Source organism: Xenopus tropicalis, chromosome 7 (assembly GCF_000004195.4).
Source record: "Xenopus tropicalis strain Nigerian chromosome 7, UCB_Xtro_10.0, whole genome shotgun sequence".
In the NCBI taxonomy this organism is placed as follows: Eukaryota; Metazoa; Chordata; class Amphibia; order Anura; family Pipidae; genus Xenopus; species Xenopus tropicalis.
The window spans coordinates 8,676,962-8,691,862 of record NC_030683.2 but is presented as its reverse complement, the minus strand read 5'-3'; the positions used below and the strand labels follow the sequence as shown (position 1 = coordinate 8,691,862).

Below are 14,901 nucleotides of genomic sequence, written 5' to 3'. Positions count from 1 at the left end.
TACAAAAGGGAAAATATGGTCAAATCTGGGGCCATTTACAGTTATAACCTGCCCCATCAAATCTTCAAGGCTCACCTGATTGGGAAAGCACTTCTCAATATACAGGCTGACTGTATCCGCTATGAGTTCCAGACTCAGAATGCTATAGGCAATGAGTTGAGCACCAGGAGCCAGATCTGAGCTCACATTCAGCCCAATGATAAAAAGGCCACTTTTAGCTGTAAGGGGTGAAGAACCTCTTGGTCATTCAATGGAAAGGATCCAGGTACAGTTATTTCATATTCATTAGAAAAACTACATAGAGAGGAACCCACAGTTGACGGTGTTGCTCATGATGGATGCTTCAGATGAATTTATATACATGTACAAAACAAGAATATGCACTAAAGTGGCCCTAAAATAATTTTGTTGTTGGGGCCCACTGAACACAAGGCACAGTCTGAGGAGAATACTCAACTGTAGCTGAGAATTAATTTTTTCTACTTCTCCAACCCAACCCTTTTAGACACCTGGTGGCATAATTTAACCACAAGGCAGTGTTTCATTCAGTACTAAAATGCCTTAGTCCATTCCAGATCTATTCCAGTCTATTCCTTGTTGGAATATCTGAAGAATTATCCAAGCACAGTCTTGCTGTTACCTGAGCAGTCCAATGATAAACCACGTATTCGTTATCAATAGTAGCCAATCAGCAGGCAGCATTTATTGGTCAGTGGTTTGATAGGCTGTTATACTTCACCCAGTTGGGTCTCATCTACCCAATCAATTTAGTACTTCGCACATAAACCAATAATACTACTCACTTACATTGGGAAAGAGTCACATCTTGCTGCCCATGCTCTACAATCTTTGCCCTTGACATAACCTGGAAGAAAAAGGACAACCCTGACATTTTCAAAATTGGGTATAAAATTGTTATTTATACAGTATACCGTATCATTTCAAGGACATTTTATCGTCATTTATTACCGCAATACCCTGCTGAAGCTGTGATTGGCTTCATATGGGACCCAAGTTGAATCTCTGCCTTGGTACTTATTGCACTAAAATATGGCAAATTTCTTACTTTGTGTCCCGGCACCCTAACTGTAGCCATATTTCCCACACGCCCCCCCAAGTCCCTATGTCTATATATCAGTTTTTTATCCATGACCCTCTTTATTTACTAGAACCGTATTGCTGACCATAGTTCAAATACCTTCCAGGTCTCATTTATGAGCATTATTGCTATATTCCTCTATTCGTAGGATCTCATTTCTCAAACCAAACCATTTACTCAAATCTCTGCCCCTCCCACATGTCCCAGCTCCCCTGCTGTAGCGCTCTTACCAAGTAGTAGAAAGTGGCTGTTGTTGCCTGTTCTCCTACTCCATCTGGACTCAAGGTGTATCTGACGCTGACGTTATGGACTTGCCCACAGCTCAGCTCCTCTGATAAACCCTGAATCTCAAGAAAGCTTCCGGTCTCAGAGTAGAACCGCAGGACAAAGTACTGAGCAGTGGGGTAGTCAGGACCCTCCCACTCTGTGTAGTAGCACTGAGTTGGGTTCTTGTAATTAGCCTGTTGGATCAAGAGAAAAAAAAAAAATCACTCTTATTCAGGCAGTAACTGACCCTTTAAATTACACTGAGACAGGCAGCACTTTTTACTGAAAATCCAGCAAACAATTTTTAGGGTTCATGTAATAACAGCTGCAAAGGCTCTTTCTGATCTTGTAACCCATAGCAACCAAGTAAATATAAATAAAATAATACTAAATAAATAATACTAAGTGTGACGACACACGGAGCTACTTGCCACGGCTACTAAACTCCATAGACAATACGGAGAATTGCCTCTGCTAAAATACAAGATAAAAAAGCCAAAACCAAACACTAAAATCCCAAACTAAAACCAAACAAAAATGAAACAAAAAATTACACAATCTGAAAAAAACCCCAAAAAACACGACAACACAACACACAACAAAATCAATCACGAAAGAGCCACAAACTAAAAGCACATGTGCATGTATTTTCCCCACAAGCAAGCACATAAGTGTTTAATTACAAAAGCCTGTGATCTGCCAAACAAAAATAGAATCATAAAAACAAAGTTTGGAATTGGTGTTGCCAGAAAGACTCGGAAACCTGTATTGAGAGCCCAGCTGGTAGCCATAAGGCCCATACTCACCACTACAGTAAAGTTCTCCTGTACAAAGCCAGATGTGTCTATAGCATACTCTGCTTTCCCTTCCGCATCAGTCAGCGCCGTGCCTAGTGTTTCTCCTCCCAACTCCACCTCTACTTCTTCATTAGCCATGGGATTGCCATATTCATCTGTCAGGATCATCTAAAGCAGAAACTGTTCATTAGCTCTTATCATATAGAACTTCCCACTCATTCTATACAGTGCTTTGTGCCTAACACTTGGTTGTACCCAACTTCACATCAGGCCCAGATCCCCTGTACATCTTGGCCCTCCAAACCCATCTGGTTGGCAGTCTTAGGGTTTCTCTGGACTCTACTAAACAGTAAGGGTAGCCATCACCTGGGAATGGGGTGGGGTTAGATTCATAATCAATTGTACAAATGGGTTATCTAACAGATCCCATGAGAAGAAAGATGCAGCAGAATGGGTTGGGTAGGTGCTTGAGAATGCTACATCATTTCATTTACACCCCCATCCAAAGGCTGAATGTTTTTTAAAGAGCAACTGGGTTAGCGCGTGAAAGTACAAAGACAGCACCTTAGCGAGATAAGGGATCCCACGTTTGTAAAATCCATTCATAGTGTCGGTGTCAAATACAAGAGTTGCAAGTTGGCTGGTGATCATGATGGAGAACTGCTGAGTGACTTGAACCCCTGCCGGAGAGAAAAGGCTTAGATTTAACTATATTGCTTCTTCCTCTTGCAAATCCAAAAACTGTTTGGCCTGAACTAGAGGAGACATGTGTGGCCCTCACAGCCACAGTGCGTTCAAAGGGAGGAGCACCTGGCCAATTACATTGGTGTTTTCAAACAAACAATTGCCACCTTAATTTAAAACCAGACACCTGGAAACCGCCCCCCCCCCCCCCATGCTGCAGGCTGTATATTAAGCATATAAGAAACTGTATTTGCTGCAGATAATAAAAGTGGGAATCATTCCAGCATGTGAATAACTAAATTTGCAGGAGGTTTAAACAATTTAAACCTCAGGAAAGCTACTGTGCTCTAACACTTCATAAATGAGTTGAGAAGATGGACTTTCCTACTTAATAAAACCCAAGATGATCCTAATAAGTAAGAGCCCTTCTTGCATTTTACGGTCTCAGCCACAGAATCTTCTGTACCTGTGCCATCTTCTTCCACAGTGAGATCTACTTCTAGGCTCATCTGAAACCCCGACTGACCCAGTTGGAAAGGCAGAAGGTCAATAACACCATAGAAAGCTCCGTCTGGGTCCAGCTGTGAGAAAAGGAAAAAAATATCCGATTTTTGATTGTTACACAAATAGACTGCAGCCTGCCCCGGGACCCTGGGATTGGTAGATCTGCAGCCAAAGAATGATGGCTTTGCTGAGGATGAGTTGTACATCAGCAGATGGACCTTCCATTCCTTACTGACAGTGTAAGCCTTATACCAGTGATCCCCAAGCAGTGGCTCGTGAGGAACAAGTTCCTCACCAACACCCTGGACGTTGCTCCCAGTGGCCTTAAAGAAAACCAAGGTGTACCACCAAAGAGAACCTCTTGTTGGCTGCCAGTCCACATAGGGGCTACCAAATAGCCAATCACAGCCCATATTTGACACCCCCAGGCACTTTTTATGCTTGTGTTGCTCCCCAACTTTACATTGGAATGAAGCTCACTGGTAAAAAGGTCAGGGAATTCCTGCCTTAAACTATGCCATAAAGGACACTTACGTCTTTAATAACATTAGTGCAGACATCCCTGTTGCCCTTGAAACAGTTTCCTTTCCGGCCGTAATAGAAAGTTGCTTCTCTGCAGCATTTCATTGTGACGAAGCCTGGCACCGGCTGCCCATAGGTGTATCTGAGAGGGGAGACAAGAATCCCATGCTTGGGTTTGGATACCATTGCACAAAGGGCTAGATCCTATGGCTCTACTGATTTCTATATAAAAGTCTATGCAGTGTTAGGGGCAGATTCCCAACACTTGCTTCAATACATGGCTATACTAATGTTAGTGCAATCTGCATAGTATTTACACTAGCCCTCACTTCTGCTGCTTTGAGCCCCTGGAGGGGGTGCATCGATGTGTAAGTCCAGTCGTTACAATATTATATACTTACATCGCTGAGGCATTGAGTATCAGAACGTTATCCAATATAGATATAATGCTAGGAGGATCCGCAGTGACACTGAACCTGGGCAGTACTGAAACACAGGAACCCAACATGAAATACACAGCTACAAGTACTATACTAGATTAGGCAAAGCAGATAGATACCGGAGATCACCAATGCTAAACCGGAGGCTTTGGGCCTACTTGAACCTCCCCTAACTACTTCTGGCACTTTAGAAAATGCAGTTTCAACCTTTAAACCCCGGTATATAGTTACAATGAGATTTACAACAGCCACTAATGAATTAGAGAGAGACTTACTAAGAATCACTGGTTTCCAGGTGCAACCACTCATGCTGCCAGTCAGTGCCAGATTTCACCTGCTCTAATTGGTTCCAGCAAGGGCTGTGATGTTCAATGCACTAGTGGCACAGCATGGTTGGTTTGTTTGCGGCAGGAACATGTTAAGCTGAGGGAGCACCTTACGGATTTGAATGTCGGTCCCTGCCTGACCCGACTCACTATACACAGTCATTTATATACCTGGGCCTGACCACTGATGTCTCTGCAGGGGGTGGGGTAGGATATCATTTATAAATCAAAGCAGAATGTGCTTCTGACCATCACCAGAGGGAGAGGCCTGCCATCTGACTACCATAGATGTAGGATTGGTCTGACCATGGAAGGGTCCGGTTTCAAAATAAAATCAAAAGCCTATTCTGTGGCACAGGAATATTTATATAAATTATATAGAGATTACTGTATTCATCTACTGTAAAGCCCTCTCTGACAGGCTGGCCGGAGGCTCGCTCAGCCGTGATGATATAGAATCCTGGGGCTGCATCGCTGATCAAAGAGAATTCCAGTTGCACCACGCCACCCACTGATTCCTGGTTCTGCCACTGGGCTATGCGGCTCCCTAATGGGTCCTGTAAAGGAGACGGGGACAATTAATTATGGTTTGATACAAGGAAAGACAGAGGAACTTGGGAGTCCCTAACCCTCCCCCCCACCCCCAAACATGCCCTGTAGGAGGGTGAAAGTATAGTATAGTGTATATGTATATATTGTAAGTATATATTGTAAGTAAGTAACAGGTTGGCCAACTTAGGGTTCCATTGTATCAGTGCGAGACAGACAGACAAGCTAGAGGGGGCACTGTGAAGTAGAAAGTGACAGTTTCCAGGTGGGAACCCTCTCACTTAGAGCTCCATCCGTTCTTTACTTGGCCCATCACCCAGTGCTACAGAAGGAGAGTAGAGACCGTAATATACACACTACCATCAACCTCCATGTTACAGGGGTAAGTAGGTGGGGTATGAGTGCCCCCCCTTTGTGTCTTAGGGTCACTAATTTTGCCCCTGTGAATATGCACAGCATAGAGTAGGGGTCCTCAACCTTTTATATGCGTGACCTACATTCAAATATAAAAAAGAGTTGGGGAGCAACACATGCTGGGGGTGCCAAATAAGGGCCGCGATTGGCTATTTGGTAGCTCCTATGTGGACTGGCAGTCTACAGGGGGCTCTGTTTGGTAGTACAGCTGGTTTGTTTGCAACCAACACTTGCCCCCCAAGTCAGGAATTCATAAATGAGCCCCTGCTTTGAGTCCATTGGGAGCAACACCCAAGGGGTTGGGGAGGAACATGTTGCCCCCGAGTCACTGGTTGGGAGTCACTGGCTAAGTTTGCTAAACCTCACATATTGGTTCCTGCACCAGTAGAGATGGTATATTTAATATTCTGTTACAAAACCATCACTGGAAGCCATAGAACAGTTACTTGGCAAATAATATAAGGAATTAATTCCAAGACATGGGGACAACATGGAAACTTAATGCAGCAAAGACCATGTTCCCATTGAGCTGCCCATAAGTACATAACTATACCGTGCCAATTTAACCCCCGTCTCAGCATTCCTTATTGTGGGGCCCCGTTACATATAGAGGCAGGAGCCCAATAGCCTGTAGGTGGCAGTATTGCAGGGCATCGGGGTCCATCTGCTCCTTACCTCTAAATATACTGCCGGGTACTGCAAGAGACAAGAACAGCCATTAGTTTCAGTCCCTACTGTAAATGTGCTGCTGCACCGACATATCCCTCGGCCTTTGCACCCCGCTAGGCCCCCCACTCTTCACCTTCCCAGTACAAGATGCAGATCTGTACAGCAGAGAAGTGGTTAATAAGCTAATGGAACGGCGCCGCTGGAATTAAAAATGGGAGTAAAATGTCTATGAGAACTCATGGCAGGAACCCCTAGAAATGCTTCCTGGTGATAACGCAACCAAACTCAAATAAGGGGGACAGAACCCCAAAATGAATTGTTGCCCAACAAATGAAGATGAGATTTAATTCTAAGCAACTTCCCAATACGCAGGCATTCCCCCCTTCCCAATACGCAGGCATTCCCCCCTTCCCAATACGCAGGCATTCCCCCCTTCCCAATACGCAGGCATTCCCCCCCTTCCCAATGCGCAGGCATTTATTTCTAAATGTCATTGCGAGCAGGGTTTGTGCCATTCTGTTCTCTGCACTGCTGCTCCTGACCTTTCAAACAATATATTCAGTATTCACAGGGCACACAGGAGGTTCATTTGTGTGCATTCTGCCAATAAAAAAAATGAGATAGAATATAGCCAGGAAACTTAGTCTAACAATCCCTTTATTTGGGATAGGAGCAGAGAACCTATAACTAAAACTGCCATAATAAAATACCTTCCTGTATATGTTATAGCTACTTCTCAAGAAAGTGACATTTGGCGGTGGCAGCAGCAGGACGTACCTTGTTGGATACTGGCAGCAGCATGGTATTTAGGGAAATCAGGCGAAATCGGACTAGAAGGGAAGATTGTATAAAAAGATCCAGTCAGTGCACGGATTTCTGGCTATTATACCCAGCATATTCGCCTGTCACATCACAGCAGGAGACAGGATTTACAAGAAGGGAATGGAGCAAGATAGCAGCTCCCAGTAGGTATCAGAATAGCACTCAATAGTAAGAAATCCAAGTCCGGCTTGGGACTCCTCCAGTTACATGGGAGTAGGAGAAACAATAGGTTAGCTGAAAGCAGTTCTAATGTGTAGCGCTGGCTGAAAGCTCAGACTCAGGCACAAGGCACTGAGATGGCGCCTACACACCAATATTACAGCTACAAATACATTTGTTGGTACAAGAATAAAAGGTTAAATGGCAGAGGGAATTATTTGCTGTGTAACAGTGTCATTTAGGAATTAAAAGTACCCCATAAATATTATGGCAGTGTCCATATGGCACCTCTGGCTGCAGTTCCCACCAGTGATGCTTATTATAAAAGCCTTTTTGGCACAGACTGCCCAAACTTTACCCAGAGCTGTCCAATCACATTCTTCTAGTGTAAGGGTGCTGAATGAAGATTATTCTCCATTTTCCTTTTACTTACCCTTCTGCCCGGGCTTGTACACCGGTTTGTCTGTTTGGATGAGGAAAATGGTTTCCGTTGGGGCAATAACCACTGCCTTGCGATCCTTAACGGCTTCATCCCCTCCAGAGACAGAGAGGGTCACAAAGTCAGGGGCAGTTTTGGTCACTGTTGGGACCTCGGGAGAACAAAGGCAGGTGATGAATCAAAACCTACAGAGCAGTTGTGTGGGGGGAAATCACCCCCTGTTGGTATAAAAGGGGACTAGTAGCTGAGGGATCCTATGGGAGAATTGCTTTATCCAATATGGATCATCCTCTAGGAACCATCTCTGGTATCAATTGTGGGTCAAGATCAGCAAGTGCTAAGCCAGTTACAGCCTATGCAAGGGTTAAACTTGCCCTTTAATATCTGAACTTATCCCTAACCCAGAGGCTTGATGGTTGAGCGCAGTGTGAGGGTGGCAGGATTGCCCCAGGCTGGGGGCTTTTCTGCTTGGGAGCCCCAGGTTACCATAGTGTAGAACATCACCAATTTGCTAGTATTTGATTGGGTCACTTCAGTCCACTGTTCCATTATTTCATTGTTAGGTTTGGACCAAGCCTGGAAACCGGTTGAGGTTCTATGGCACGTAACCCAACCAGGGCATATACATCTCATTGTTTTACCACATGTTCTCCCAAATCCTGAGCAAACATACAGGGGGCTCACTCCTTAGCAGAGCTGGGTACATCTGATGGGATCATGTAGGGCGGCTTTATTGGCTCCCAGCCATTCCCTCTCAGTGTGCCCCTCTGTAAGGCACAGGGATCAGTCTGTACCAGAAATGGCTTTATCATAATCAGATTAACCCCAATAAATTACTCACCATGAACTCATTGCATCTGAAGTAACTCGGGGGCTGTACTTTCTCTGCAAAGATGGTGATGTTAACCCTTTGGTGCTCCAAGGTAACGCTGAGGGCGACAGATTGCTCATAGCCAAGGAGGGTAACGCAGGCCCTCTGGGTCTCTCCACTCTTTAAAAGAGCCGGGATGGTCAAGGCGTATTGTCTGCAAAACGCAAAGTCTGTGTTAATAAACTGCAAAGCGTTACAATTCAATAAATTAACTTTCTCTGTTTGGGAAGTCTAGATCTCATATGAAAAGGTCACTAAAATATAATACATTTCTATAGAACTGCACTTAGTACAGGGGTAGCCCTTGTGGTATCTCTCTGTACAGGCTATGGGCAAACTTAGGGGGCTGTTCCTGCTGAATTGTGCTTAGTACAGGGGAATCCCTATGTGCCATAGTTTTATGGTATCTCTCTGTACAGGCTATGAGCAAACTTAGGGGGCTGTTCCTGCTGAATTGTGCTTAGTACAGAGGAATCCCTATGCTGCCATAGCTTTATGGTATCTCTCTGTACAGGCTATGAGCAAACTTAGGGGGCTGTTCCTGCTGAATTGTGCTTAGTACAGGGGAATCCCTATGTGCCATAGTTTTATGGTATCTCTCTGTACAGGCTATGAGCAAACTTAGGGGGCTGTTCCTGCTGAATTGTGCTTAGTACAGGGGAATCCCTATGTGCCATAGTTTTATGGTATCTCTCTGTACAGGCTATGAGCAAACTTAGGGGGCTGCTTAATTGTGCTTAGTACTGGGAATCCCTATGTGCCATAGTTTTATGGTATCTCTCTGTACAGGCTATGAGCAACTTAGGGGGCTGTTGTTCCCTGTTGTCACTGAGGAATTGTGCTTAGTACAGGGGAATAGTTTTATGGTATCTCTCTGTACAGGCTATGAGCAAACTTAGGGGGTGCTTAGTACATCATTATGCTGTCATAGTTTTATGGTATCTCTCTGTACAGGCTATGAGCAAACTTAGGGGGCTGTTCCTGCTGAAGGACAGAACAGAAAGGGACAAACACTACTTTCAATAGCATTTACTGTTCAGTTACACATAGTTAGAAACACAGCGAGACTGAGGAATGAATGGATATTGGAAAGTTGCTTTCCAATTACATTTTCATATTCAACAATTTTTTGTGGGGTCTACGTACCCTTTAAAGGGGTTGCTCACCTTAACTCTTAGTATGATGTAGACATTGATATTCTAAGACAATTTGCAATTGAGCTTCATTTTTTATAGTTTTTCAGTTATTTAGCTTTTTAAAGTTTAGCAGCTCTCCAGTTTGGAACTTTAGCAGCTATCTGGTTGCTAGGGTCTTGTTTACACTAGCAACCAGGCAGTGGTGTGAATGAGAGACTGGAATATAAATAGGAGAGGGACTAAACAGAAAGATAAAGAATAAAAATTAACAATAAAAATGTAATTGCAGTTTTTGGCTAGCGGGGTCATGAGAGATCTGGAAAAATATAGGCAAATAATTAAAATTATAAAAAATAATGAAGACCAAATGCAAAGTTGCTAGGAAAAGTAATTAACTTACTAAAAGGTGAACCACCCCTTTAAGATCAATAAATGAAGTTAAATAAAGATAAAACCCAATAACTTACAGTTTGGCTGCCCCTCCAGCGACGAGCCCCAGGAAACCGACACACAGGAGGAACTTATTGGGGCTCATTCCAACGCCCGTTTCTGTTCTGACCCAGATCTGCTGACAAACAGGAGCAGCAAAGATACTGAGCAGCGAGGTCCAACCTGCCCTGTACTGAGTCACACTCCCCGGGCTGAGTGCCAGCCGTCACGGTGCATTGGTACAACCCATGTGGAACCCACGGTCACTGGCAGTCTGGCAGCAGCAGGACCGAGGCGTCACGCAGTGATTGGTGGTTGGAAAAACAGGACACATAATAGACTCGAGAGAACGCTAACTACCCCAATGGGAAATTATTTCTGTTATAAAGGGGATATATACCCAAAAATGTGTTTTGGCGCTCTAAGCATTTTTGCAATTTACATTCATTTTCTGTGGTTAGCAGTTTTAGACTGCCAGTAACAAGGCTGTGGACTCAACTGAGAGTCAGCACCATAAGGGTTAACCAATTAGAAGCAGCGCATAGACAAGGCACAAACAGTGAGGGTCACCGACTCTCTGACCTCGAGAGACAAGGAGCCCAAAGCTGGGCATCAAACTGCCATTATCTCAGAAACTACTGAAAATAGAAAATAAATGTTTAAATGCTTAAGTGCAACCTTTAGAATGCCCTATTCTTAGCAACTTTTCCATTGGTCTTATAACATTATAAGGAATGGCCCTCCTCTGCTTATTTTCAGCTTGCACTTACCCCAACAGGCAAAATTCTATTAGTCTGTGAGAATACAATATTATTACTTATCTTTATATTCAGGCCTCTCCTGAGGGGCTCTGCTGTGAGCCATAGCTACCGGAGGCAGCAAAAAGCAATAAGAAATTGGAATTTTCAATTTTTAAACCCAAAATTAGTCTGTGCTATTGTAGCGAAGGCAATTGCGCATTCAGCACTAGTGAGGTGGCCCCCCTGGACCTCATCCAGTGGAAGAAAATGTAAGCGAGGGGCAGCGTTGGTATCGCAGGAGCCGCCTCAGGGCAGCTCCATGTCCAGAAACACCCCTGCATCTCCTATTCATCTCCAGTTATTGTTACTTTTTATTCCTTATCTATTCAGTCACATATTCATATTTCAGTCGCTCATTTAAACTACTGCCTGGTTGCTAAGGTAAAATTCCAAACTGGAGAGCTGTTAATCATTCAAAAACCGCAAATAAAAAATGAAAACCAACTGCAAATTGTCTCAGAATATCACAAGTACATCACAGTACACTACTACAGTGGGCGCTAGAACCACCATGTTGGGGTCTCCCTACTCTCTAGACATTAGCCCACCCAATATGAGGACTGCAAGTACTTTAGACTAAGCTCTCCCAAACCTACTTATAAACTATAACTCCCAGAATCCTCTGTCAGTTTTAGCTCATGAGGCCTCCCACTTTATTATCCCACTCTGTGCCACCCACCCAGACACTCCAGCAGCTCAAACACAGGCCCCACCATTAGACTTACTGTTAGTGAAGCTCAGTCCCGGGCCTTTGCCTCATACTCATGGGATAGGCTTATAGGTTTTGCCACTCCTTCCCTTCAACTGCCACCAATGAGCCTCACTTGGTTTAGCACTGATTAGTGATTGCTTCCGAGGCTCCCATGATAAAATCCAGTGCAGTCTGCAGCATATAGGGGCCATGATTTATCTGCAGTCGTAAGCACCTGTGAGCAAATGTGCCCCACCCTGCAGAATGAATAAGCTATGGGTGCCCTCTCTTAAAGGGGAAATTCACCCTCTAAATAAAGTTTCTTAGAATGTAGATGAGCGATGGGTAATATTTCAGGGGCCCCCGACTACTTAGGGAACAGTTCCAAAGCAGCGAGTAACGGGTTTAGCCAAACTTCATCCAATCTGCCAATGGGCCACACCCAGAGCCAACTTTAAAGGGGTGGTTCATATTTAAGTTAACTTTTTGTGTTGTAGTGTTTCAACTGGTCTTCATTTTTTCTTTCTTATAGTATCTGAATATTCTTCTAACTCTTTCCGACTTTCAAATGGGGGTCACTGACCCCGGCAACCAAAAACTATTCCTCTATGAGGCTCCAGTTTTATTGTTATTTTTACTCTTTATTCCTTTTCATTTAGTCCCTCCTCTATTTATATTTCTTTCTATCCGCTGCCTGGATGCTAGGTTAAATTGGACCCTAGCAACCAGATAGCTGCTGTGAACACAAAGCAAAATAATGAAAAACCTGCAAGTAATTAAAAAATAAAGACCAATTACAAATGGTCCGAGAATAGCGCTCTCTGCGTCAGCCTGTGGGTCGGGACCCCTTTGGGGGTCGCCTAAGACCATTGGAAAACACATATTTCCGAAGGACTTGGGAATAATCTTATGGTTGGGGGTCACCACAACATGAGGAACTGTATCAGGGTCGCAGCATTAGGGAGGCTGGGAACCACTGCTCTACGTCATTCTAAAAGTTAATCTAAAGTTGAACTGCCCTTTTTAAGGTTTTCACAAATGGCCGGAGCGGATCAGTATCACCCAAGTGACGTGGGGCAAGTTCAGGCCCCGGATATGTGGGAAGGTTTAAACACTTTTGGGTCTCCCTGCCACCTATAGGGCACATCTGCACTGGGGACTGGGTGGGCCGGAGATTCTGACAGGTGTTTCACTTTCTCCCCAGCCCCTCATTAGTCCATTATATCACTTTCCCCTTTGTGCAATGTAAAGCTCCTGGGGGTAAGTGCCCAACAACCAACTCCTATATACAGGGCAGCGACATTGGCACTAAATCCTATTAGTACTGTTGTTTGTAATGTTGCTCAGTAGGGGGCGCACGGGTCCAGCACTTGGATTTATTCCACTTGCCCCTGACTCCTGAGCTGTGTGGAAAGTATAAAATGTAAATACATTCGTACCTGGGCTGTAACTCATGGCAACCAATCAGTCGATTGCTTTCAACCTGCAGCTGGCTGGAAAAATCTTATCTCTGATTGGTTGCCATTGGTAACTGCCAAGGTGCAGATATGCTGTGTGTTTATAGTGTGAAATTAATGTTCCCTACATAACACATGCTATGGGCTGATGCTGTACTGTCTGTGAGAAGCAATATGGCAGCTCCCACACATAAATACAAAGAGAAGCCATGTTGTGTAGCTTGTGAGACTTTATTCCGGATCTGGAGAGAATTATAAGACCAAAGTGACGAGCCAGTTATTCCAGTAAGATCCAGTTCTCTCTGGATCAGGCGTTTTGGGGGGTCCTTACTCGGTACTGATGCATATATACAGTACAGTACTCATGGAACCAGAGGGGACAAGGGCAGGGAAGCTCAGAAATTGTTTTCAAATAAAATAATAAGAATAAATAGTTTGTGGCTTCACATAATTTGGGAAAAATCACTACAAAATGATCCTAATCTGATTTGTGAGAGAATGTGAAGTGCCAGACATAGGAAACACTTGAGTAAATGTGGTTTGTGACCACACCCATTACGCCCCAGTTACTCACTGACCCCGCCTCTTGCTCCCCTCAAACTATGGGGTATAAATGTGGGAGATTCTGACAGAAACTTCGTTATATATTTTGAAAGGAAATTGTAACCAACGGATAATTTATAGCCTTATAGGAAGCTATTCCGTCACAGATCCCCTGACAGGAATGAGGAGCTAAAATGGAGGCTATAACTGTAACAGGAAGTAGTGTGGGAGTGTAGGCCTCTGTCCAGCCATTGGCTGATGGAACCCAGCAGTGTGTGTGCCCTTGGTTTGTGTGTGAGCACAGGGCCTCATACCAGCCAGAGGGACTGGGAACTGGATATGGAATAGTTACATATTGGGATTACCCACTGGCACATACTTCTAGAAATATACTTTTGATATATTTTATAAAGAGACCTGCCATAGATTTTCAGCCTTTCATATGTAGCTCTGTGAAGAGTAGGGTTGCCGCCTTTATGTTCCCCTAATACTGGCTGGAAAATGGGTGGATGGGGCTGGAAAACGGTTGCGATGGGCGGGGAATAGGGTGAGCAATGGTGGGCCCAGTGTCAGACTGGGGTGCCAGGGGCCCACCGGGGCTGCCGCCTAGGAGCCCCCACCCTAGTCCACACACCACTTACTGTACCCCCCCCTCACAGTTCCAGACAGGGAGAGGGGGGAAGCACAGGTGGGTGGACTAGGAGGAGCAGGCCAGTGGGGGCCTCAGTTGGGGTACAGTAGGTGTGGGCTGGCGGGGGACATCATTCTGTTGTGAGACAGTATATTTATTTACTAATAAGTGCATTTCCCAAGATAGGAGAAGCAGACTGTACTTGTTGGTGCCCCAGTCACACCCGTCTCTGGGTTTATAGTCCCAAACTGTGATTGTAACAGCCAGAAATAAACCCCCTTGTTGGGCTTGGGCCTAGGTGTATCGGAGAGAGCCCCCAGATGCCTATTCCCAAATCTGCAATGTTAGATAACCCAAATAGCATATATACACACCCCCTAGTGGTTGGGGGAATCCCAGATGGGCTGGGGTCATATTTTCAGATTCACAAGGGCTATACACGTCATTTCATGGACTATTCCAAGATCATGGAATTCCCTACAGGCTTTTTGCCTTATGGTTAAACAGGACTACAAAGTGTGCAGAAGTCAGCGTTCCTGAGCAATATTCACTGGACAAGTCTTCTCAGGAGATGCTTCTTGTGATTGGTTACCTCTTACTAGAACTGAAGTGGGAGTTAACCCATTGTGTTGTGCAGGAAGCAATCAATATT

The 14,901-nt window shown here is 44.5% G+C and overlaps 1 protein-coding gene across 2 annotated transcripts in view; it reads right to left on the bottom strand.

Annotated features, from left to right (window-relative positions):
- Positions 1–11,811, bottom strand: part of ovos2 — a 41,318-nt gene extending 29,507 nt beyond the window's left edge. Inside the window, exons 1-15 of one of the 2 annotated variants that reach the window (XM_004919362.4) lie at positions 11,653–11,811; positions 10,166–10,266; positions 8,533–8,716; positions 7,686–7,842; positions 7,049–7,101; positions 6,278–6,298; positions 5,028–5,196; positions 4,275–4,359; positions 3,886–4,015; positions 3,314–3,428; positions 2,728–2,843; positions 2,173–2,331; positions 1,330–1,560; positions 808–865; positions 76–218 (exon numbers count right to left, since the gene is read on the bottom strand). In XM_004919362.4, coding sequence (XP_004919419.2) covers positions 76–218; positions 808–865; positions 1,330–1,560; positions 2,173–2,331; positions 2,728–2,843; positions 3,314–3,428; positions 3,886–4,015; positions 4,275–4,359; positions 5,028–5,196; positions 6,278–6,298; positions 7,049–7,101; positions 7,686–7,842; positions 8,533–8,716; positions 10,166–10,233 — 1,689 coding nt within the window. In that variant the 5' untranslated portion in view covers positions 10,234–10,266; positions 11,653–11,811. The remainder of the gene's footprint in view (positions 1–75; positions 219–807; positions 866–1,329; positions 1,561–2,172; positions 2,332–2,727; positions 2,844–3,313; positions 3,429–3,885; positions 4,016–4,274; positions 4,360–5,027; positions 5,197–6,277; positions 6,299–7,048; positions 7,102–7,685; positions 7,843–8,532; positions 8,717–10,165; positions 10,267–11,652) is intronic. The other variant, XM_002941625.5, reaches the window with a different exon arrangement.
- Between the last annotated feature and the right edge of the window lie 3,090 nt (positions 11,812–14,901).